The sequence below is a fragment of the Schistocerca cancellata genome, chromosome 1 (genome assembly GCF_023864275.1).
Source record: "Schistocerca cancellata isolate TAMUIC-IGC-003103 chromosome 1, iqSchCanc2.1, whole genome shotgun sequence".
NCBI classification, from domain to species: domain Eukaryota; kingdom Metazoa; phylum Arthropoda; class Insecta; order Orthoptera; family Acrididae; genus Schistocerca; species Schistocerca cancellata.
The window spans coordinates 234,343,034-234,368,251 of NC_064626.1; the positions used below are offsets into that span (position 1 = coordinate 234,343,034).

General features: G+C 41.7%; 1 protein-coding gene across 1 annotated transcript in view; it reads right to left on the bottom strand.

Moving 5' to 3' along the window:
- The window catches only part of LOC126170045 (atrial natriuretic peptide-converting enzyme), a 273,409-nt gene that overhangs the window by 52,453 nt on the left and 195,738 nt on the right, over window positions 1–25,218 (bottom strand). The window contains exons 4-5 of the mRNA XM_049920692.1: window positions 21,289–21,455; window positions 10,682–10,889 (exon numbers count right to left, since the gene is read on the bottom strand). Of these exons, the coding sequence (XP_049776649.1) occupies window positions 10,682–10,889; window positions 21,289–21,455 (375 nt within the window). The remainder of the gene's footprint in view (window positions 1–10,681; window positions 10,890–21,288; window positions 21,456–25,218) is intronic.

Sequence of the window (25,218 nt, forward strand, 5' to 3'; positions counted from 1 at the left end):
TGTTGGTTGTGGGAGCATACATGGATGAGGTGGAGAGAGGGTAGAGTAGTGAGGTGCAGTCAGCAAGTTAGACTGGAAAACATCATGTTGTGAAGTGTGCTCGGCAACTGGGTGGTCCAGACATTTCTTGGCCACAGTTTGTCAGTGGCCATTCACATGGGCAGACAGCTTCTTGTTGTCATGCCCAAATAGAATGCAGCACAGTGGTTACAGCTTAGCTTGTAGATCGCAAGATTGGTTTAACAAGTATCCTTGCCTATGATGCGATAGGAGATGCTTGTGACCAGACTGGAGTAGGTGGTGGTGTGATATCAGAGATATCATGAGGCAAGGGGTTGGGATCATAGGTTTTGTAGGGATGGACGAGGACATTGTATAGATTTGGTGGATGGTGGAATATCACTGTGAGAGGGGTGGGAAGGATAGTAGGCAGGACATTTCTCATTTCAGGGTACAATGAGAGGTAGTCAGAATCCTGGCTGAGAATGTGATTCAGTTGCTCCAGTCCTGGGTGGTACTGAGTCATGAGGGGAATGCTCCTCTGTGGCCAGACAGTGGACTTTGGGAGGTGGTGGGTGATGGGAGAGATAAGGCATGGGGAGGATGCCAACTATATGTGCAATCAACTAGCAGTAGCATACAAAACTTGGGGTTTGAAGGTTAATTACCAAAAAACAGAATACTTGACTAATGATTCAGATGAGCTATACATTGAAGGAAAGAAAGTCAAAAAGATAAACACTTTCTGTTATTTGGAATCCATTTTAGAAATCAAGGGAAAATCGGAGTCAGAAATCAATAAAAGAATTAGTAGCGGACAGAAGGTCACTGGGATGCTTAACTCAGTCTTATGGAGCAGGAATGTAATGAACAGAACTAAAAAATTAATATACAAATACATATTAGAGAGTGTAGTTCTGTATGGAACGGAGACCTGGACAATAAACCTGAAGCACATTAAAAAATTACAAGCTCTAGAGATGGACTTCTGGAGAATATCGCCAAGGATCTCCAGGAAAGAAAAGATAAGAAACACTGAAATAATAAGGAGAATGGAAATAAAAGAAAGAGTATATGACGTAATGGATAGGAAGAAATTACAGTGGTACGGGCATGTACGACGAATGGAGAAAACCAGAATACCAAAATTGATACTGGAGGGGGAACCGGAAGGGTGAAAAAGAAAAGGACACCCTATGACCACCTGGCTCCAAAATGTACAGCACACAATGAGGAGAATGGGCGCAGAGGAAAAGGACACACAAGATCGAAACACCTGGAGGAATATTTTGAAAATATAGTTTAAGAACGTTTATTCTTTGTATTGTCATTTCTGAGCAAATTATTATGTTGGAGATAAGCATCTGTAATGAGGAAAAGCTCAAAATAATATAATATAATCTGTTTCTGTACATTCACAGGGTAATAACGGTCAGTGAAGGCCTCAGTGAGATGCCTGGTTTGTTTTGAGAGGGACTGCTTGTCATTATAGGTGCAATGGCCATGGTTGGCTAGACTGTATGGAAGGGACTTCTTCGTATGGAATGGGTGGCAGCTGTTGAAGTGGAGGTATTGCTGATGGTTGCTAGGTTTGATATGGACAGACATACTGATGGAGACATCTCTGAGGTGGATTGTTGAGTTGAGGAGGACCAGGTGAAGTGAATGGGGGAGAAGGTGTTGATGCTCTGGAGGAATGTGGACAGGGTGTCCTCATCTTTGATCCTGATCATGAAGATGTCATCAATGAATCTGAACCAGGCAAGGGGTTTGGGATTCTGTATGTTTAGGAAGGGTTCCTCTAGATGACCCATGAATAGGTTGGCATCTACATCTACATCTACATACATACTCTGCAATCCACCATACGGTGCATGGTGGAGGGTACCTCGTACCACAACTAACATCTTCTCTCCCTATTCCACTCCCAAACAGAACGAGGGAAAAATGACTGCCTGTATGCCTCTGTACGAGCCCTAACCTCTCTTATCTTATCTTTGTGGTCTTTCCGCAAAATATAAGTTGGCGGCAGTAAAATTGTATGGCAGTCAGCCTCAAATGCTGCTTCTCTAAATTTCCTCAGTAGCAATTCATGAAAAGAATGCCTCCTTTCCTCCAGAGACTCCCATCCGAGTTCCAGAAGCATTTCCGTAACACTCGAGTGATGATCAAACCTACCAGTAACAAATCTAGCAGCCCGCCTCCTAATTACTTCTATGTCCTCCCTCAATCTGACCTGATAGGGATCCCAAACACTCGAGAAGTACTCAAGAATAGGTCGTATTAGTGTTTTATAAGTGGTTTCCTTTACAGATGAACCACATCTACCCAAAATTCTACCAATGAACCGAAGACGACTATCCGCCTTCCCCACAACTGCCATTACATGCTTGTCCCACTTCGTATCGTTCTGCAACGTTACGCCCAAATATTTAATCAACGTGACTGTGTCAAGCGTTACACTACTAATGGAGTATTCAAACATTATGGGATTCTTTTTCCTATTCATCTGCATTAATTTACATTTATCAATATTTAGAGTTAGCTGCCATTCTTTACACCAATCACAAATCCTGTCCAAGTCATCTTGTATCCTCCTACAGTCACTCAATGACGACACCTTCCCGTACACCACAGCATCATCAGCAAACAGCCGCACATTGCTATCCACCCTATCCAAAAGATCATTTATGTAGATATAAAACAACAGCGGACCTACCACACTTCCCTGGGGCACTCCAGAAGATATCCTCACCTCCGATGAACACTCACCATCGAGGACAACATACTGGGTTCTATTACTTAAAAAGTCTTCAAGCCACTCACATATTTGGGAACCAATCCCATATGCTCGTACCTTAGTTAGGAGTCTGCAGTGGGGCACCAAGTCAAACGCTTTCCGGAAGTCAAGGAATATGGCATCCGTCTGATACCCTTCATCCATGGTTCGCAAGATATCATGTGAAAAGAGGGCGAGTTGCATTTCGCAGGAGCAATGCTTTCTAAAGCCGTGCTGATGCATGGACAGTAACTTCTCTGTCTCAAGGAAATTCATTATATTCAAACTGAGAATATGTTCGAGAATCCTGCAATAAACCGATAGTATGTGCCATGTGGGCACCCATCAAAAGAGAAGTAATTGTGGGTAAAGATATAGTTGGTCATGGCGACCAGAAAGGAGTCTGTATGTTTGGAATCTGTCGGGCATTCAGTAGCAGCAAGATCATGGGCATTAGGGATGTTAGTGTAAAGGGAGGTGGCAAGGCAGTAGATGTTGGTGCATGAGAGCAGAGATTCTTTCAGTTGCACCACAGTAACTAGACACATGGGGTATCCTGGATGGTTAGGTTTATGGGCTTTAGAAAGCATGTAAAAGGTAGGAGTGCAGGGAGTGGTAGGGGTGAGGAAAGAGATAGACTCCGGGGAGAGGTTCTGGGATGGGCCTAAAGATTTGAGGAAAGACTGGAGACCCTGCTAGATTTCTGGAAGGGGTTCACTGTGGAAGGGTCTGTAGGTGGGCAAATCTGACAGCTGGCAGAGTCCCTCCACAAGGTAATCCTTGCAGTTCAAAACAACAGTGGTGTATCCTTTGTCACCAGGTAGGATTATAAGGTCGGGATCAGTTTTTATGTAGTGGATAGTGATTCTTTATGTGAATGTAGGTTAGCTTGCATGTTGAGGGATTTGGGATATGATGATGAGGCAAGGTTTGAGATTAAGAAATTCTGGAAAGTTAATCAGAGGTGATTGGGGGGGGGGGGGGGGTGGCAATGGGGATGGACCATAGTTGGATGGAGGAGTGAACTGAATCAGGCAGGGTTCAAAATTAGTCTTTGGTTGAGTCTGATTTATAGGGTTAGTGGCAAAAGAGTGTTTCCACTGTAAAACTAACCTCCCATCTGCATCTAGCTGCCCTACCCTCTCTCCACCTCATCCCTGTATGCTCCCAAAGGCAGCGCTTTATCATCCCTAACTACTACCTACTATCCCGTTCCCTCCCAGCCTCTTCCTTACTCCCCATCCCCGACCCCATCCAGATTGCTTCCTGGATCATGTGCAGTTGCTTGCAGTCTGGCCTTAGCAGCCAGAGACAGTGGTCATATGTATGAGAGCTGCTTTTGCATGAATATGTGTGTGTGTGTGTGTGTGTGTGTGTGTGTGTTTTTTGTCTAAATCAGAAGAAAACTTGTTGGCCAAAAGCTTACTTGTTTAGCAGTCTTTTTGTTGTGCCTGCCTGCAACTTAATATTTCCGCTATATGGTGAGTAGCAATTTGTCCTTTTCATAATATTGTCAGGACATGTTTCAGTGCTTCTCAAAATTGTGAAAATGTGAAGGAGTTACAGTTTTGCATCAGATTTTGCAACTTAAACCCACTGCATGCTGACAGAGGCATTTTGTGAGAGTGCACTGAGTCAAGCAAGAGCATTTGAGTGGTTAAATTGCTTCAAGGAAGGCTGAGAATCTGCATAAGATGACAAACATTCTGATTGACTGTCAAGTTGTACAACACCGGAAATGATCATGAAAGCATGTGATGTGATTGACAAAGACCGTAGGCAAACAATTTGCGATGTTTGTAACAGACTTGGGCTGTCATAAAGTACACATAAACAAATTCTAGCTGATGAACTGAACCTAAGACAAATTGCAATGAAGTCTGTCCCTCACCTTCTCAGCTTCGACGAATGAAAACTGAATTCATACATGCATTGAGCTGCAACAAAAAGTTTGAGTGTGTCCTAAATTCTTATCCAGAGTCATAAAAGGTGATGAACCTTGTGTCTATGATTATTACCATGAAATGAAGCAGGAATCATCACAATGGAAAATGGCCGAAAATACCTCGACAAGTTCGCAGCAGCATGAAGTCAAAGCTGATAATTTTTATTAACTTTTGAGGAATAGTGTATAAGGAGTTTGTTCCACCTAGTCAGGCTGTCAACAGGCAGTTCCACTGTGATATTTTGAGGTGACTGAGGGAAAATGTTTAGTGCAAATTCCCAGAGTTGTGGAAAAAGGAAGACTGGTTGGTGCACCATGACAACGCACCTTGCTCACATTGAAGGAATTCCTGGCCAAAAAGTACTTGGTAACAGTCCTTCACCATGCTACTCACCAGACCTAGACCTGTGCAAGTTCCACCTGCTCCCAAAGATAAAAATCGCATCAAAAGGGTGATGTTTTGACTCATCTGAAGACATCCGAGTGGAATCGCAACTGGTCCTGGACACCCTTCACGCTGTGGACTTACAGGAGTGCTTCCAAAAATGGGAACACTGCTAGGTTAGTTGCATACATGCACAAGGTGACTGGTTTGAAGGTGCTGGAGGACATTAGGAAGTAAGTATAGTTTTCTGATTTTTACAATGAAACTTTCAGATATTTCGGGTAACACTTCGTACTTAGCAAGGTGCCATGTGTTAGGGTTTTTTCGCATTCCAATAGAGTATGGAGTTCAGAGAGAATGACTGCTTAACACATTGACTGCTACTTAGTTAGTGATGGATGGTTCACTGCCAGGCCATGCACATGGAATTAGGCATGAGGCTACATGGTGTCAGGCATGTGGCTCAAATAACTCTGTGCATGCTGTAATTAGTTTAATACTGTCCTTCCAGTCTCTGTGTGATGGTATGATACAAATGAGCTCTAGACTCTTCATTTAATGCTGGTTCTTCAAAGCTTTTGTAAGTAGGCTTTTGCAGGGCAGTTTACATCTGTCTGCCAGTTTAATTTTTTCATCATCTCTATGACACTCCAGCAAGACTAAAGAAACCTGTGATTGTTGAAGCTGATCTTTACTGTATGCATTCAATATCATCTGTTAGTCTTATCTGGTGTGGGGCATGCGTACTTGAGCAATTTGTAAGATGAGACACATGTGATTTATAAGCAGCATCCTTTTGTAGACTGACTCCGTTTTCCCAGTATCCCATCAGTAAACCAAAGTTTGCTACATGTCTAACCTACCATTGAGCCTATATGATCATTCCATTTTGTATTCCTATACCCAAGTATTATGAGGCTGCTCTATCAAATGAGCACATATAATTACCCACAATACAACATGTTTACAATAGGGGACAAAACTGTATTCTCCATGGCATTAGTTTTAGAATGAAACATATGCTTCATAATCTCTTTTGGAGGACCCTTCTGGATAGGCATGCATTTAGCAAACCACTTCTGGGATTCAGTGAGGTGCACCAACCCTGGTCCAAATCTGCCCAGTGGGTTAACAATGAAGGTCAGTGTGCCAGCCAGTCTGAATTTGGTTTTTAGGCAGCTTCCCACATCTTACTAGGTGAATACTGGTCTCATACCTCCATCCTGTCTGCCGGCCAAAGTGGCCGCACGGTTCTGGCGCTGCAGTCTGGAACCGCGAGACCGCTACGGTCGCAGGTTCGAATCCTGCCTCGGGCATGGATGTGTGTGATGTCCTTAGGTTAGTTAGGTTTAACTAGTTCTAAGTTCTAGGGGACTAATGACCTCAGCAGTTGAGTCCCATAGTGCTCAGAGCCATTTTTTCCATCCTGTCTCAGTTACATGATTCACAAACACTTATAAAACATTTGCACACTTTCCCATGGGATAACACTAGATGTACAGTAGCAGTACACAAATTCCATCCTGGTAGGTGGGTGAAAGGGGTGGTGATGGAAAGGGCATCTGCCCGCCTTCTGCCACTAACATTGCCAAATCCAATAATTAATATTTGACTCTATGCAGACTGGGAGCCCATTCAAGCTTCTTTTTTTTATACTGAAAATACTTTCCAAAATATTCAAACCTAATTGAGATACTTCAGCTTCAGACCACAAAATGGGAAAAATAAATGAATAAAATGGAAATATTAAATTTATGCAAGCATATTAACATTAAATGAAAGTCAAATGTTATCAATTTTTTCAAGTATCAAAGTATAATGATTTATACTTTATGAGATAGCAGTGGATTTTGGAAATGAAAGTACCAGAACACTAATTTACTTTTTAGTTTCAGTCATTAAAGACTCTAGACGATATTCTGAAACAAATAATAATTGAGGGCACAAAAGCATTCATTTCTCAGGAATATGTACAATAGACAAATTTAATTTCCACCCTAGTCACCTAGTACAAATCTTTTTAGACAAATGGACACACATACTACAACCATGAAGTACATTTATATTCTTATAAACACAGTTTGCAGCTAATAATCTTTTTCATATACATAAATATACATCAAATTAATGTACACTGTATATAACTCTGCTTTAGCCAAGGGAAGGAAGAAGTTCAGTATGTAATCATAAAAATGTTTGACTATCAAATGATAGAGCACAGCAATCAGTCATCCTTTTCTTGCAGGATTTATTCATAAAATTCTAGATTTCTAATAGTATCTAGCCATTATCAATGCACCATTTCATAGCATCAGTGCATGTTCTAATACATCAGTCCTCTGTTGTTCAGGTGTCTGTCACAGTTCTTTCAACACTACTGTATAATGATTATACAGTAGTCTTGAAATACACTCCTGGAAATTGAAATAAGAACACCGTGAATTCATTGTCCCAGGAAGGGGAAACTTTATTGACACATTCCTGGGGTCAGATACATCACATGATCACACTGACAGAACCACAGGCACATAGAAACAGGCAACAGAGCATGCACAATGTCGGCACTAGTACAGTGTATATCCACCTTTCGCAGCAATGCAGGCTGCTATTCTCCCAGGGAGACGATCGTAGAGATGCTGGATGTAGTCCTGTGGAACGGCTTACCATGCCATTTCCACCTGGCGCCTCAGTTGAACCAGCGTTCGTGCTGGACGTGCAGACCACGTGAGACGACGCTTCATCCAGTCCCAAACATGCTCAATGGGGGACAGATCCGGAGATCTTGCTGGCCAGGGTAGTTGACTTACACCTTCTAGAGCACGTTGGGTGGCACGGGATACATGCGGACGTGCATTGTCCTGTTGGAACAGCAAGTTCCCTTGCCGGTCTAGGAATGGTAGAACGATGGGTTCAATGATGGTTTGGATGTACCGTGCACTATTCAGTGTCCCCTCGACGATCACCAGTGGTGTACGGCCAGTGTAGGAGATCGCTCCCCACACCATGATGCCGGGTGTTGGCCCTGTGTGCCTCGGTCATATGCAGTCCTGATTGTGGCGCTCACCTGCACGGCGCCAAACACGCATACGACCATCATTGGCACCAAGGCAGAAGTGACTCTCATCGCTGAAGACGACACGTCTCCATTCGTCCCTCCATTCACGCCTGTCGCGACACCACTGGAGGCGGGCTGCACGATGTTGGGGCGTGAGCGGAAGACGGCCTAACGGTGTGCGGGACCATAGCCCAGCTTCATGGAGACGGTTGCGAATGGTCCTCGCCGATACCCCAGGAGCAACAGTGTCCCTAATTTGCTGGGAAGTGGCGGTGCGGTCCCCTACGGCACTGCGTAGGATCCTACGGTCTTGGCGTGCATCCGTGCGTCGCTGTGGTCCGGTCCCAGGTCGACGGGCACGTGCACCTTCCGCCGACCACTGGCGACAACATCAATGTACTGTGGAGACCTCACGCCCCACGTGTTGAGCAATTCGGCGGTACGTCCACCCGGCCTCCCGCATGCCCACTATACGCCCTCGCTCAAAGTCCGTCAACTGCACATACGGTTCACGTCCACGCTGTCGCGGCATGCTACCAGTGTTAAAGACTGCGATGGAGCTCCGTATGCCTCGGCAAACTGGCTGACACTGACGGCGGCGGTGCACAAATGCTGTGCAGCTAGCGCCATTCGACGGCCAACACCGCGGTTCCTGGTGTGTCCGCTGTGCCGTGCGTGTGATCATTGCTTGTACAGCCCTCTCGCAGTGTCCGGAGCAAGTATGGTGGGTCTGACACACCAGTGTCAATGTGTTCTTTTTTCCATTTCCAGGAGTGGAACTGTGGCAGACACCCAACCAACAGGGGAGTATAATAATGGCATGTTGTACTAGAACAGACATTGATACTATGAAATGGTGCATTGATAATGGCTAGGCACTAGCCAAAAACTAGATTTCCTGAATAAAACCTGCAAGAAAAGGATGACTGATTGCTGAGCTCTATTATTTGAAAGTCATATCACAGCTATGAGGGCATCCATGTTCCTAATGGCAGGTAGCCTAATGAATACAATATGTGATCAAAAGTACCCGGTCACCTGGCTGAAAATGGCTTACAAGTTCGTGGTGCCCTCCATCAGTAATGCTGGAATTCAGTAATTCAGTATGGTGTTGGCCCACCCTTAGCCTTGATGACAGCTTCCACTCCCGCAGGCATATGTTCAATCAGGTGCTGGAAGGTTTCTTGGGGAATGGCAGCCCATTCTTCACTGAATGCTGCACTGAGGAGAGGTATTGATGTCGGTTGGTGAGGCCTGGCACGAAGTCAGCATTCCAAAACATCCCAAAGGTGTTCTATAGGATTCGGGTCACGACTCTGTGCAGGCCAGTCCATTACAGGTATGTTATTGTCGTGTAACCACTCTGCCACAGGCCGTGCATTATGAATAGTTGCTCAATCGGGTTGAGAAATGCAATTGTCATGTCCAAATTGCTCTTCAACAGTGAGAAGGAAGGTTGTGCTTGAAACATCAATATAGGCCTGTGCTGTGATAGTGCCATGCAAAACAACAAGGCGTGCAAGACTCCTCCATGAAAAACACCACCACCTCTGAATTTTACTGTTGGCACTAGACACATTGGCAGATGACGTTCACCAGGCACTTGCCATACCCACACCCTGGCATCGGATCGCCACATTGTGCACCATGATTCATAACTCCACACAACATTTTTCCACTGTTCAATCATCCAATGTTTACACTCCTTACGTCAAGCGAGGTGTCATTCGGCATTTACCAGCATGATGTGTGGCTTATGAGAAGCCCCACAGACATGTGAAACAAGTGGCACCCAATCACCTGACCATGTTTGAAGTCCGTGGGTTCCACGGTGTGCCCCATTCTGCTCTCTCATGATGTCTAATGACTACTGAGGTTGCTGATATGGATTACCTGGCAGCATTATGCACCTAATATGAAAAACATATGTTTTTGGGGGTGTTCAGATACTTTTGATCACATGGTGTATTTATTTATACAGCACCTCAAATGTCTGGATGGCTCGAAAATGATTGCACACTATTTGTTCTTGGAAATTTGTACTAGACATGCTGAAGTCATCTGATTTATGAAGCAGTCGAGCCAGCCCATCATTTTATGGACTATTTTTCCTATCATTGTGCATGATCCATTTATGTTTTCTATTTCCTGTTTTTATTTTGATGCATGAACCACTTTGAAAGCTCAGGATTTAACATCTCATTTTTTTGTATGGCAACCAAGATAAGTTTTTGCTTCTCTTCAGTGTAAGGGGGTATTATTTAGATAAGTGATATTATGAGTTCATTTCAGTTAGTCTAGTCACTATAAATTATATATGTGGTAAGCTTAATGAATTCCAATGTCTGGCAATCTAAGTGAATGTTGTGCCTATTAATTTCCACAGGAATGATTTAGTCTGCAATATTCCTGTTTCCCTCTCCTGCCACGTTCCTTACACACTTTGCAAACTCAGCTTCCTCTTTGTGCCATTAACAAAAATAAATTAAGAAGTATAACAACTTGACAATATTTTACCTGAAAACGATGATGTTGTCACGCACCTCTTGTATCGACTTATGCCCAAAGATGTTTGGATAAGATGTTCTGTTGTAAGGCATCTTTGAGCAGTACTCTAGTTCAAGTGCTGCACATCTTCTTGGAGGTGCAGGGGTTGTGGATGGTGGTAATACTGGCAGACTCGCAGTTGTGGGTGTTGTGGTAGATGTCAGTGCTGCAGTACTTTCTGTAAAAAAAAATACAGTTCCAATGTCTGAATATATATAATATGAATAATTATAGTGCACACTAAACCAAACCAATCCCTCTTAGCACCCAGGCCCTGCCTTATTAACTTATTACATCTGCCACATCCTACCAGTACTCCCTCACAACACATCACAACAATCAGAACTTAAAAACATTGTTGTCAATCTGTTGAGCAAAAATCTCAATTTCACAAATGCTTCAGTCCTTTCCAAATATGTCACCTTCAGCCCCAAACACAAATTCCGTCATGGTGATCTGGCCAAAGATCTGATCTCCCCCACTAGTGCCCATCCATCCACTAGTCATCTGCTCATATGAATTCCTTACTATTAATCTGGCCTCACCTTGTTTACCCAGTCCTTCTTCCAAGAACAAAACCCTCTTGGTGGAGGTGAGATAACCCATACATAACCTTCAGATTGACCCAAATTTGATCACATTCCCTGAAGACAAAGGCTCCACCACTGTTGTTATGTACCACATTGATTACCTAACAGAAAGTATCCACCAATTGTCTACATCTTCTTCTTATAAGCACTACCTCAATTATCACATTCCAGAAGTCACAGGTGTATATGGCAACCTATTTAGGGGCCATCCAGAGAAAAATTTTCCTGCACCACCAATATGCTAAATTCCTTAACTGGTTCTGGTTCACTGATGATATTATCATAAACTGAACCTGGATGATATCTTCATGATCTGGCCAACACACACTATCTTCATGGCTCCACAGCCTCAGTATTTTTTCTCCTATTAGCTTCATCTAATCTTACTCAGCCCAGCAACCTTCCCAGACATGGACCTCTCTGATGGCTCCATAAAAACCTGTGTCCATGTCAAGCCCACTAAACACCAACAGTATCTCTAATTTGACAGCTACTATTGCTTCCACACTAAAAAGTATCTTCCATACAGTGTAGTCACCTGTGAATGTTGAATCTACAGTATGAGCAATGTTTTGCTTCATGTTTTAAAGTTCTTACTAAGGCTTTCACAGACAGACACAGCTCTCCAAACTAGTCTGCAAAGAGATCTCTTGCCATATTCACACATGCCCTTTAATGGAAAAAGTTAACCTGGGGTCCAAGCTACCTACCATCAGTCCAGGACACGTGGAATGTCCTACCAACAATTCTTCCCACCTCTCCCAAAGCGGTAATCTGCTGTCCACCCAATCTGTGAAATGTCATGGTCCATTCTTGTGATATATCTGTGTGTAAGACCAAGGTGTGAAACTTGCCCTATGCACGCATGCTTAGCACATGCACAATGCAGGTTCTGTCACAGGAATGACCTATCCTACCAGAGGCAGTGCCACTTGTGAAAACAGTCACGTCATATATCATATCAACTCTGCTGTGATTTATGTTCTTTTGTGGCCACCAGCCAACTATCCACCCAAATGAATGGCCTCCGCTGAGGTCAGAGTTGACCACCTAGTGACAGAACATGCTGCCGAGCACAACTTATTCAATTTCAATAGCTGTTTCATAAGCTGTGTCATCTGGATCCTGTAATCTTATGCTAATTCGAATTTGAACATGTTCCAGCTTGTTGCACATGATGCTGCACTCATGCTGTTGTGGTCTTCAGTCCTGAGACTGGTTTGATGCAGTTCTCCATGCTACTCTATCCTGCGCAAGCTTCTTCATCTCCCAGTACCTACTGCAACCTACATCCTTCTGAATCTGCTTAGTGTATTCATCTCTTGGTCTCCCTCTACGATTTTTACCCTCCACGCTGCCCTCCAATACTAAATTGGTGATCCCTTGATGCCTCAGAACATGACCTACCAACCGATCCCTTCTTCTGGTCAGGTTGTGCCACAAACTTCTCTTCTCCCCAATCCTATTCAATACTTCCTCATTAGTTATGTGATCTACCCATCTAATCTTTAGCATTCTTCTGTAGCACCACATTTCGAAACCATCTATTCTCTTCTTGTCCAAACTATTTATCGTCCATGTTTCACTTCCATACATGGCTACACTCCATACAAATACTTTCAGAAATGACTTCCTGACACTTAAATCTGTACTCGATGTTAAGAAATTTCTCTTCTTCAGAAACGCTTTCCTTGCCATTGCCAGTCTACATTTTATATCCTCTCTACTTCGACCATCATCAGTTATTTTGCTCCCCAAATAGCAAAACTCCTTCACTACTTTAAGTGTCTCATTTCCTAATCTAATGCCCTCAGCATCACCTGACTTAATTTGACTACATTCCATTATCCTCATTTTGCTTTTGTTGATGTTCATCTTATATCCTCCTTTCAAGACGCTATCCATTCCATTCAACTGCTCTTCAAGTCCTTTCCTGTCTCTGACAGAATTACAATGTCATCGGCGAACCTCAAAGTTTGTATTTCTTCTCCATGGATTTTAATACCTACTCCAAATTTTTCTTTTGTTTGCTTTACTGCTTGCTCAATATACAGATTGAATAATTTCGGGGAGAGGCTACAACCCTGTCTCACTCCCAATGACTCCTTCCCTTTCATGTCCCTCGACTCTTATAACTGCCATCTGGTTTCTGTACAAATTATAAATAGCCTTTTGCTCCCTGTATTTTACCCCTGCCACCTTTAGAATTTGAAAGAGAGTATTCCAGTCAACATTGTCAAAAGCTTTCTCTAAGTCTACAAATGCTATAAACGTAGATTTGCCTTTCCTTATTCTTTCTTCTACGATAAGTCGTAAGGTCAGTATTGCCTCACGTGTTCCAGTATTTCTACGGAATCCAAACTGATCTTCCCCGAGGTCGGCTTCTGCTAGTTTTTCCATTCGTCTGTAAAGAATTCATGTTAGTATTTTGCAGCTGTGGCTTATTAAACTGATTGTTCGGTAATTTTCACATCTGTCAACACCTGCTTTCTTTGGGATTGGAATTATTATATTCTTCTTGAAGTCTGAGGGTATTTCGCCTGTCTCATACATCTTGCTCACCAGATGGTAGAGTTTTGTCAGGACAGGCTCTCCCAAGGCCGTCAGTAGTTCTAATGGAATGTTGTCTACCCCCGGGGCCTTGTTTCGACTCAGTGCTCTGTCAAACTCTACACGCAGTATTCTATCTCCCATTTCGTCTTCATCTACATTCTCTTCCATTTCCAGAATATTTTCCTCAAGTACGTCGCCCTTGTATAGACCCTCTATATACTCCTTCCACCTTTTTGCTTTCCCTTCTTTGCTTAGAACTGGGTTTCCATCTGAGCTCTTGATATTCATACAAGTGGTTCTCTTTTCTCCAAAGGTCTCTTTAATTTTCCTGTAGGCAGTATCTATCTTACCCCTTGTGAGATAAGCCTCTACATCTTTACATTTGTCCTCTAGTCATCCCTGCTTAGCCATTTTGCACTTCCTGTCGATCTCATTTTTGAGACGTTTGTATTCCTTTTTGCCTGCTTCATTTACTGCATTTTTATATTTTCTCCTTTCATCAATTAAGTTCAATATTTCTTCTGTTACCCAAGGATTTCTACTAGCCCATGTCTTTTTACCTACTTGATCCTCTGCTGCCTTCACTACTTCAACCCTCAGAGCTACCCATTCTTCTTCTACTGTACTTCTTTCCCCCATTTCTGTCAATTGTTCCCTTATGCTCTCCCTGAAACTCTGTACAACCTCTGGTTCTTTCAGTTTATCCAGGTCCCATCTCCTTAAGTTCCCACCTTTTTGCAGTTTCTTCAGTTTTAATCTACAGGTCATAACCAATAGATTGTGGTCAGAGTCCACATCTGCCCCTGGAAATGTCTTACAATTTAAAACCTGGTTCCTAAATCTCTGTCTTACCATTATATAATCTATCTGATACCTTTTAGTATCTCCAGGGTTCTTCCATGTATACAACCTTCTTTCATGATTCTTAAATCAAGTGTTAGTTATGATTAAGTTGTGCTCTGTGCAAAATTCTACCAGGCGGTTTCCTCTTTCATTTCGTAGCCCCAATCCATATTCACCTACTACGTTTCCTTCTCTCCCTTTTCCTACTAACGAATTCCAGTCACTCATGACTATTAAATTTTCGTCACCCTTCACTATCTGAATAATTTCTTTTATTTCATCATACATTTCTTCAATTTCTTCGTCATCTGCAGAGCTAGTTGGCATATAAACTTGTACTACTGTAGTAGGTGTGGGCTTCGTATCTATCTTGGCCACAATAATGCGTTCACTATGCTGTTTGTAGTAGCTTACCCGCATTCCTATTTTCCTATTCATTATTAAACCTACTCCTGCATTACCCCTATTTGATTTTGTGTTTATAACCCTGTAGGCACCTGACCAGAAGTCTTGTTCCTCCTGCCACCGAACTTCACTAATTCCCACTATATCTAACTTTAACCTATCCATTTCCCTTTTTAAATTTTCTAACCTACCTGCCCGATTAAATGATCTGACATTCCACACTCCGATCCGTACAACGCCAGTTTTCTTTCTCCTGATAACGACATCCTCTTGAGTAGTCCCCGCCCGGAGATCCGAATGGGGGACTATTTTACCTCCGGAATATTTTACCCAAGAGGACGCTATCATCATTTAATCATACAGTAAAGCTGCATGCCCTCGGGAAAAATTACGGCCGTAGTTTCCCCTTGCTTTCAGCCGTTCGCAGTACCAGCACAGCAAGGCCGTTTGGTTACTGTTACAAGGCCAGATCAGTCAATCATCCAGACTGTTGCCCTTGCAACTACTGAAAAGGCTGCTGCCCCTCTTCAGGAACCACACGTTTGTCTGGCCTCTCAACAGATACCCCTCCGTTGTGGTTGCACCTACGGTACAGCTATCTGTATCGCTGAGGCACACGCGCCTCCCCACCAACGGCAAGGTCCATGGTTCATGGGGGGAGGGCTGCACTCATACTTGACCCTATATACATCTTTAGTCAGTGCATTTCTAGCTTTCAATTGTGCATGTGGCATTACAGAAACATTATGGCATAGTGGCAAGGTTTGTGTGTTTTTAAGAGGGACAGTGAAACATCAGATAACTAGTTACAAATTAACCTCAGTTCAACAAGTTCTTTCCATTTTGTTTTATAAGAAACAAGAAGTGAATCTATATGTTCAGTGTTGCAAGAACTACTTGGAAATCATTTTAATGCTTCAGAGTTCAAAGACATTCTTGAATTTTGTGCTAATGAACTACAAAAATGTCTATTGAGGAGTGATTAATTATGAACTCATAGAGCTCTCTGTTATATTCCTTGGAGAAGATATGAATAAGAAATTAAAAATCTGATCTCTGTTTGCAGTGCCTCAAGCAAAGTGAGTGGCAGGAGCAATTTATTGTCTAAAAATGTTCTGATTATGATAAGAACTAAAACTGTGCGTGGGAGATGAAACTGCTTTAAAAGCTGTTTCATAGCTTATTGAAGTAATTTATGTTAAACCATACCTCTTGTGAAGTGCAGCTGTCAAAGCACCTAATCAGAATCAAAAGTTCGTACAATAAGCCCCATATTTAGGTAATGTTATGCCAAAAGGCTCAATAATTTTTTTGTCCTGCCCCTCCCCCAACTACAAACTTAGGAAACCTTCAAAAAAAATTGTATGGAATTATGGTAACCAACTTTGAGTTCAGAGTATAAAAATTGGTTGCAGCATGTCCAAAATTCGGAAGCATAATAGTGTTATTAGCCACACAGACATACACAGAAAGTATAACTCAGTAGGGGAAAAAAGTGCATCAACAAAGAGTGTCAGTAGTTCAAGGGCTTTCTTCTTGTCATGTTATCTGCAAACACATTTATCGCATCCTCAAAGTCTAGTTTCACAGTCAGACCGTTTTCTATTGTTAGTACACCAAGGTGATTCAAATGCTCCTAAGTTTGAGAAGCACACAAGTAGTTCTTAACCATTCCAAAAAACTGAGTATGATGATTCAGCAGAGCAGTTTGTGGTATGCTCAAATAAATTTGAAGCACAATTCTGATGTTTGGAGGAATATCAAACAGATATTTCTCTCTTAGCATTTTATTTAAGACAGGCAAAGGAGGACTTCTCATATTTAGCACTCAAAACAAAGCTTTCGAGATAGATATATTCTGTTCCAGAAGACTCCTCTGACTGAGTAAACATGCTGCAATTGTTTTGAAGTGTCATAGACTTTATCAGGGTATATTTCCATCAAACTGGGCAAGAATGAGAACTTTTTACAACACTCTTTGTAGACACCAAGGTGCTTATTAGGCTCTCTGGATAGTCTGTACAATAGAGTAAAATAATAGGTCTCCATAAGTCACCACCAGATTTGGAAATGACAGTTTCAATTTCTGATTGAGAATCCATCACCAAGGAACTTCTTTTGTTTCTTCGCAGGTTTTTCTTCACTTTCATTGATTTGTACAAGTTGTATAGTCACCTGTTTCACTCTCCCCCAACTTTTTGTACACTTCAAAAGACACTATCAATCTCATCTATGAAAGTTAGAAGTGAAGTATAAAGTTTCACTACTGCAGGTATGTCAACTTCTTCTGACTGTAGTGTTGTACTCACTACACTGAAATGTTCCAAAATACTCCTCCCATTGTAGCCATGAATGCCATATCTTTAGAGCTAAGCTTTTGCAATATCCCTGTTGGTTCTAATTTAATCATAGCTTTCTTGCTTTTCTCTTCAGTAATGCACCTGAAAGCTTTACTGACTTTGTCTCAGTTAGTATTTATGCTTTTTCAGGCTGCTTCTTGAGATGACTATCTTGTAATGCAGAGAAACTTTAAAGTTTCCACCTTCAAAATTTGACTGTAGAATTTTTCAGAGTTCCATTGAGGTGCAAAAAATTGTATATTTTTTGTAGCAGGTCAGAAAATGTGGTAGCTATGTAACAGCATGTGGCTACACTTGGTCCACCAGATTCAGGGAATGAGTGGAACAGGGGATGAAAAATGCCAATGGATTGAAGGACTTGATTTGGGCTTGCAGGCTAGAGTAGATTCCCACCATATTTGCAGGATTAGCATAACTTTGGTCATGACAGTTGATAATATCTAATTCATGGGAGTTGAGAAGCTTAACTACTGCATCGGTCAATTCTTTTCCAGTACGCCCAGCATTTCTCATAAACTCTACAAACATTCTTGTGGCACACCATCTTTATTCACATATCATGAAATGAAACTTGACTGATCAGTGTGGAACATCAGTGGTAGCATCCAGAATAACAGAGAAATATTTTGCATCAACTAACTCCTCTATGATCTCTTTTGTGACAGTCTTCCCCACATTATTTATAATTACTTCATAAGTGCTAATTGCTAAATAATAGGTGTTTCCGTTACTCAGGTTTCCTTACTTAGGTATCTGACCTGCTAAGAATGTATCATACTCAGCTGTCAGATCTAAACACATCATAAAATTACCATCTCTTAAGGAACCAAACTGTTCTTCAAGTGCATGAAATGGCAAGCCCCTTGAAGAAAGTTTTTCCACTATAGCCATTACCCTTTGTAGTACATTCCTCCAATACTTAACTTCTCTTGTGACTGAGTAATAAATTGTTTATCGATTCTACATAGAGTATTTCCACTTTCTTTGAAACTTACAACACAATCGCGACATGCACTGGAATTTTTCATATTCAGTTACCCTTTGATTATCGTGTTTCCAATCACTAAAGCAACTTGTACTGAATTGGGATGAATCCCCAAACAGTTTACATGGTGACAGAAAAGTGACACCTGACTGGGAGAGGAAATCAAATAGTTGTGTTGCACAATGTCTCATTCAACAATTTCCTGTCAAACAAACTCTTGGAATCCGACCTTCATTGCACACTCTGACTTTATGAAATCAAAGTTTCTATACTGTTTAATTCCATTTTGTACTATTTAATCTAATGTTTTTCCCTGATTTCCCAAAAGAAGGGATCTTCATCAACTGTAAAATCTGATGAAACTTCCTGAGGCCTAGCTACAGTTCACTTGCTGTGAAGTCCTTCGTATGTTGGTTGTCAGTTTCAGATTCACTTACGTGAATCTTGTCATGATAATCCCACTCCACTGTAAATCATTTATGGGTTTCAAGTTATCAGGAGATGAAGAATTTGCAGCTACATAATCTAGTCCTTTGTTAATGAGAAATGAGTTAACTTTGACATTTGATCTAAAACTTCATTTTCCCTCCTCCTCTTTTGTTCAACTAATTTTCTGTAGCCTGTGACACTCAAACATTTTCTACCATCAATATTGACGTTTGAAACTTTCTGGCAGATTAAAACTGTGTGCCCGACTGAGACTCGAACTCGAGACTATTGCCTTTCGCAGGCAAGTGCTCTACCATCTGAGCTACCGAAGCACGACTCACGCCCGATCTCACAGCTTTACTTCTGCCAGTATCTCGTCTCCTACCTTCCACACTTTACAGAAGCTCTCCTGGTTCGCAGGAGAGCTTCTGCTTCGGTAGCTCAGATGGTAGAGCACTTGCCCGTGAAAGGCAAAGGTCCCAAGTTTGAGTCTCGGTCAGGCACACAGTTTTAATCTGCCAGGAAGTTTCATATCAGCGCACACTCCGCTACAGAGTGAAAATCTCATTCTGGAATACTGATGTTTACTTTATCTCAGAACTTCACCATATTAATAAAACAGTGGGAAATACATACAAACAACAATAAAAGCTCCAATTTGATACCACACTTCATCAGAGCTTCTGTTTCTAAATCTGATGGATCTGTGCCTAATCACACAAAAACATCACAAGGCAGCTGCCAACAGCATGATACACATCTCCAGGTGTCTACCTGCGATTTCCCTTTCACTAATAAGAATTCTGGCAACCATTGCTGCCCCCCTTTTTCTAATGTACGTAAATTTTTTGCTCAAAATTTTTCTACCCCTACGAATTTATTGTCCTGGGTCAGGGCCCATGTGGCCCATGCATAAATACAGGACTGCTTACAATCATTGAAATGGTATGAAATGAAAAGTGCAGAACTGCCTAAAACAGACCTGAATAAATTTAGCAGGCACCTTAGGTACTTATGAAAGTAATTACCACTCTCATTGCACTTCGATGATGATGATGAAGATGATGGTGATAACAATGTGCTTATCAAATTCAAAATGGTAACAACCTCAGACAGGGAGAATTTGCACATGGAAAAGATATGTTTCTTCCTACCTGGAAATTTTTGCCAAATTATACAAGGTTCAATGTACTTTCAATTCCATATTAAGCTTACACTTTGATTCTCTTTTTGTTGTTCAGTTGTATCTTCTTCCCAAATAAAACAATAAACACTTCCATATCAATTAAAAGTGGAGATGCTAGTCTCTCATCTGCAACTAGACATGTGCCCATATTTTCTTTTTATTAGTAAAGTTGACAGTTAGTTGGTGAGTACCGGTTAATGACACAGCTGGAAAATCTGTTAAGTTAACAAAACTTTTATGGGCTGCTAACTATAAATGAAAAACAAAAGAATTGGGTTTGGCAGTGGGTCTGAAAGTTACACCCTGACTGAAAATATGAAACACTGAAAAGAAACGGTCTTGAGTAGATTCAAAACACAGAAATTACATCTAAACTAATATAAATAAATAAAAATTATGGTTAAATAAAATTTATTTTATATCTTATTAATTTTATGTTTCATTACGTGTTCCAAGAGCATACTTAGTACCCAACTTTATTTTCAAGTTGGCATGGGTTAGCATTATCCAAACATGATGAAATTTCATTTCTAAATATTTCTGACCAAATGGAAAAAATATCAACAATGTAGGAAAAGATGGATTGCTACTTATAGTAAAAATGACACATTAAGTTGCAGACAGGCACAATTAAAAGACACTTATATAAAGCTTTCAGCTGCAGCCTCCATCAGTCAAAGAGAGACACACACAATTCATACACACAAGCAAGCATACCTGATGCACACATGACTGCCAACTCCAGCATCTCGGGCCGGAATGCAGCTATCCTGTGGGATGCAAACAGCAATTTGGAGACGACGAGGAAGGGAAGGTATAGTAGCGTATTGGTGGGGAGAGAGGGTTAAGGCCAGGTTAGTTATGGGAGAGGACAAAGTGTTGTAAGGTTAATTCCCATCTGCGCAATTCAGAACATCTGGTGGTGGAGGAAAGGATCCTTCAAATCAAGTGTGTTATGGATCAGCTGCATATTTTGCCACAGACTAGTCTACTTTGTTCTTGGCCACAGTTTGGCAATGGCCATTTATCCAGGTGGACTGCTGATGTTCATCACACCAATACAAAAACCTCTGGAATGATTGCACCTGCTAACACATATTTCAAATAATAAATTTTACAAACTACTATTGATGTATGAAGTATGTCTCCCTCTTTAAAATTTATCACATACCTTCCTTGTCAAAACGTATAAGAATATAGAGAGAAACAAACAAATAATACATTACCTTTAACTTCCAGGCTGCCTGGGTCAATTGTGTAGTTGGAGAAGTATACTGATTCAGGATTGACAACACCTTGCTTAAGGGCTTCCACCACCAACGGTACATCGATATTCATCCAGTATGGATCAAAATGAAGGTTAAAATGAACCACCAAATCCTTTGACTCCATCCTATATAGAAATGAAAAAGTTTCATATAATAATATATTTATACTCTCCAAATGGATATTCTGTAAAACCTTAACAATCAAATGCAACATCTAATGTGCTGAGACTGAAACCATGGCCAAAGTTAATCACAAGTAGTAAGTGGAGGAAACCACACACAAGGAAGAATCTTTCAATGTAATGATCAAATGATTGATGAGGTCATTATGGGCAATCTTTTTAAAATGTACTTAGCTTTATAAGTTATCAAATAAGTCAGGCTTTCATGGCTGTCAAATGAACTGGAATCCACATTATAATTTTTTGGTAGTAAATGTATATCAGATTGCCAGCTTATCATGTGTAAGGTTCAGCAATGATATATGTGATTTGTGCTCTCTAGAGAAAAATCTTGCTAAAGATGATCATGTCATAATACCTGGGGGTTCAGACAACAGTCTTGCCTACATTTTTAACTGTTCAATTGAAGGTGACTTTCATCACATTGCTAAGAATTTTCCTGACAGTAGTGTAAGCTGGATATAATTTTGGCACTAGTATGTATTGTGTTCACCATGCAGTCAGCAGTGGCTGACAACCAAGTACAACAGTTGAGGTACAAACTTGTTTGCTGCTGCCATCTAATACCATGACAAAACATGAATATTTTTCTTGTAAAACCATGACCAACTTTGAAACATATCTGCAATTGCTTGTCCAACATGCTGGGCATTTCTTTGGAATGACTCTCTAGCCTTCAACTTGATCACAACACAAAATCACTAAAATTCAATTAAACAATGGAAACTCCAAGTTGGAATAACAACATTCTAAAGACTACTACTCACTGTAAAGATGACCCATTGAGTGCAGACAGGCACAACGAAAAGACATTACACTTGCGTCTATTGGCCAAGGCCTTCATCAGCAAAGAAAACATAAACACATTCATACAAGTAATCCCACTGCACGCAAACTCGACTGCCACCAATGGCAGCCCTGACCGATCTGAGCTGCTGGTGGTGGTAACAGAGTGTTTGTGAGGTGTGCTTGCTTGTGTGAATGTTTTCTTTGCTGAGGAAGACTTTGGCCAATAGCTGCATTTGTAACTGTCTTTTCATTGTGCCTGTCTGCACTCAATGTGCCATCTCTACTGTGAGTAGCCACCTGTCCTATCCCTTATATTGTCATTAAAATTCAATTACACAAGCTGTGCTCTTTGTTGCAATCTTTGCATGTCTAAAATGTTTAACTCTCTAGAATGAAGCTCAAAAGACATAACGTCATTGCAGGTGTTAATTCTTCATTTTCCATTAGTGTATAAAACAACAATGTGGTAATAAAAGATAGCAGAGAACTAGAGTCAAGTGCAAAGGTACACCCTCATGACACAAGAAACAATGACTAATTAAAAAGAATACCATGGACTAATTTATTCATTTATCGTTTTCCACTGATCACATGAAAAAAGAGAACTTTGAGGATTACTTAACATGTCAATGTATCCGTTAACCAAACTAAAGCGACTTGTGGAATAAATGTACTGGGAAATAAAAGTAAGAAGTGCAAGAGGCTTCAATAGGCTACGCGAGATGTGGAGTTACTTAGTTTACACAATATTCTTACTGCTTCTTTCCAAAGACTGAGTTGATGTAACTCTCCACACTAGCTAGTTCTGTGCAAGCCTCTTCATCTCTGCGTAAGTAGGGCAGTCCTCATTGGCTTTAAATCGGGGACATGACGAAAATGCGACATTAACATCCGCATTAAGTTCTGAAGGCGAAATTATTCGTGTTCTTTAGAGTGACATTGACGCTCTGACAGCAGAACTGACGTTGCCAATGCAGGAAAATATGGCATTGGAACGTGAAAAACGTAGTGTATGGGTAAAAACTCTAATATTAAATGGACCTACATCGGAAAATACGGTGAGTGATACAGCTGACATACAGCGAAAAAATTCAGTCGCCATTGCGAAAGAAAAACACACTGAAAATACGGAAGAACTAAACAAATATAAGTGGACCATTGTTACGCAGAATAAGGACAAAAAGGTGCGTTATAGTAAGATAGAAAGTGAATTCTTTGTTGTAAGTGACTTATTGTTGAAAAACATGGCGTTCCAAACTCCGAAATCGACGTTCGACCAGGAATCATGACACATATATTGCATAAACATCTAAACAATGTCTTAAACTCCAGAGAGTGCGCAGCAGATACGCGTAACAGCAATCCATAACGTCTTTTTATCCATGTGGGAACAAATTCCCTTCGAAACAACAGTGAAGAAGAAATTTGAAACCACACAAGGAACCTTATTCCAACTGCCAGAAACCTCTACACGAATTCCAGAATAGTGGCTCTGAGCACTATGGGACTTAACTTCTGAGGTCATCAGTCCCCTAGAACTGAGAACTACTTAAACCTAACTAACTTAAGGACATCACACACATCCATGCCCGAGGCAGGATTCGAACCAGCGGTCGCGCGGTTACAGAATGTAGGGCCTAGAACCGCTCGTCCATTCCGGCCGGCTCCAGAATAGTAATCGGTGGCACCGTGTACAGGAGAGTGACAGCTGTGTGCAGAGAATAAACGGCACCATTAAAGAACAGTGCAATAAACTGGCAGTTAGAACCCAACAAATTTCTAAGTGCAAAGTGTCTTGCCAAAGATGGTCTACATGTGAAAAGGTTGGGCTCAAAAAAATTCAGTAAGATGTTCATAGATACCTGCCATGTTATAAAAAATAAGGGAAACAAAGTACTGATGGGAGTAAAAAAATTGTGTAGAATTAAGAAATTCAAAACCAAATCATCATCTGGCAAAACCTGTGCTGAAGCCTATAAGTAATAGTCAATGCAGATATGTTAGGCACTGGACTATAAATGGAAGACTGATGCTTCAAACAATAAAAGCTCCAAAATAGACGAATTGGAAATCATTCTGTCAGAATGTGCAAATACTAGAGTTGTTTGTCTAAATGAGCACTAGTTTACTGAGGACTCAATTAAAATTAAACAAAACAGCGAACTTCAGTTTAGCAAGTAACTTTTTCAGAAGAAACAAGTCACGTGGAGGATCATACACTCCTGGAAATGGAAAAAAGAACACATCGACACCGGTGTGTCAGACCCACCATACTTGCTCCGGACACTGCGAGAGGGCTGTACAAGCAATGATCACACGCACGGCACAGCGGACACACCAGGAACCGCGGTGTTGGCCGTCGAATGGCGCTAGCTGCGCAGCATTTGTGCACTGCCGCCGTCAGTGTCAGCCAGTTTGCCGTGGCATACGGAGCTCCATCGCAGTCTTTAACACTGGTAGCATGCCGCGACAGCGTGGACGTGAACCCTATGTGCAGTTGACGGACTTTGAGCGAGGGCGTATAGTGGGCATGCGGGAGGCCGGGTGGACGTACCGCCGAATTGCTCAACACGTGGGGTGTGAGGTCTCCACAGTACATCGATGTTGTCGCCAGTGGTCGGCGGAAGGTGCACGTGCCCGTCGACCTGGGACCGGACCGCAGCGACGCACGGATGCACGCCAAGACCGTAGGATCCTACGCAGTGCCGTAGGGGACCGCACCGCCACTTCCCAGCAAATTAGGGACACTGTTGCTCCTGGGGTATCGGCGAGGACCATTCGCAACCGTCTCCATGAAGCTGGGCTACGGTCCCGCACACCGTTAGGCCGTCTTCCGCTCACGCCCCAACATCGTGCAGCCCGCCTCCAGTGGTGTCGCGACAGGCGTGAATGGAGGGACGAATGGAGACGTGTCGTC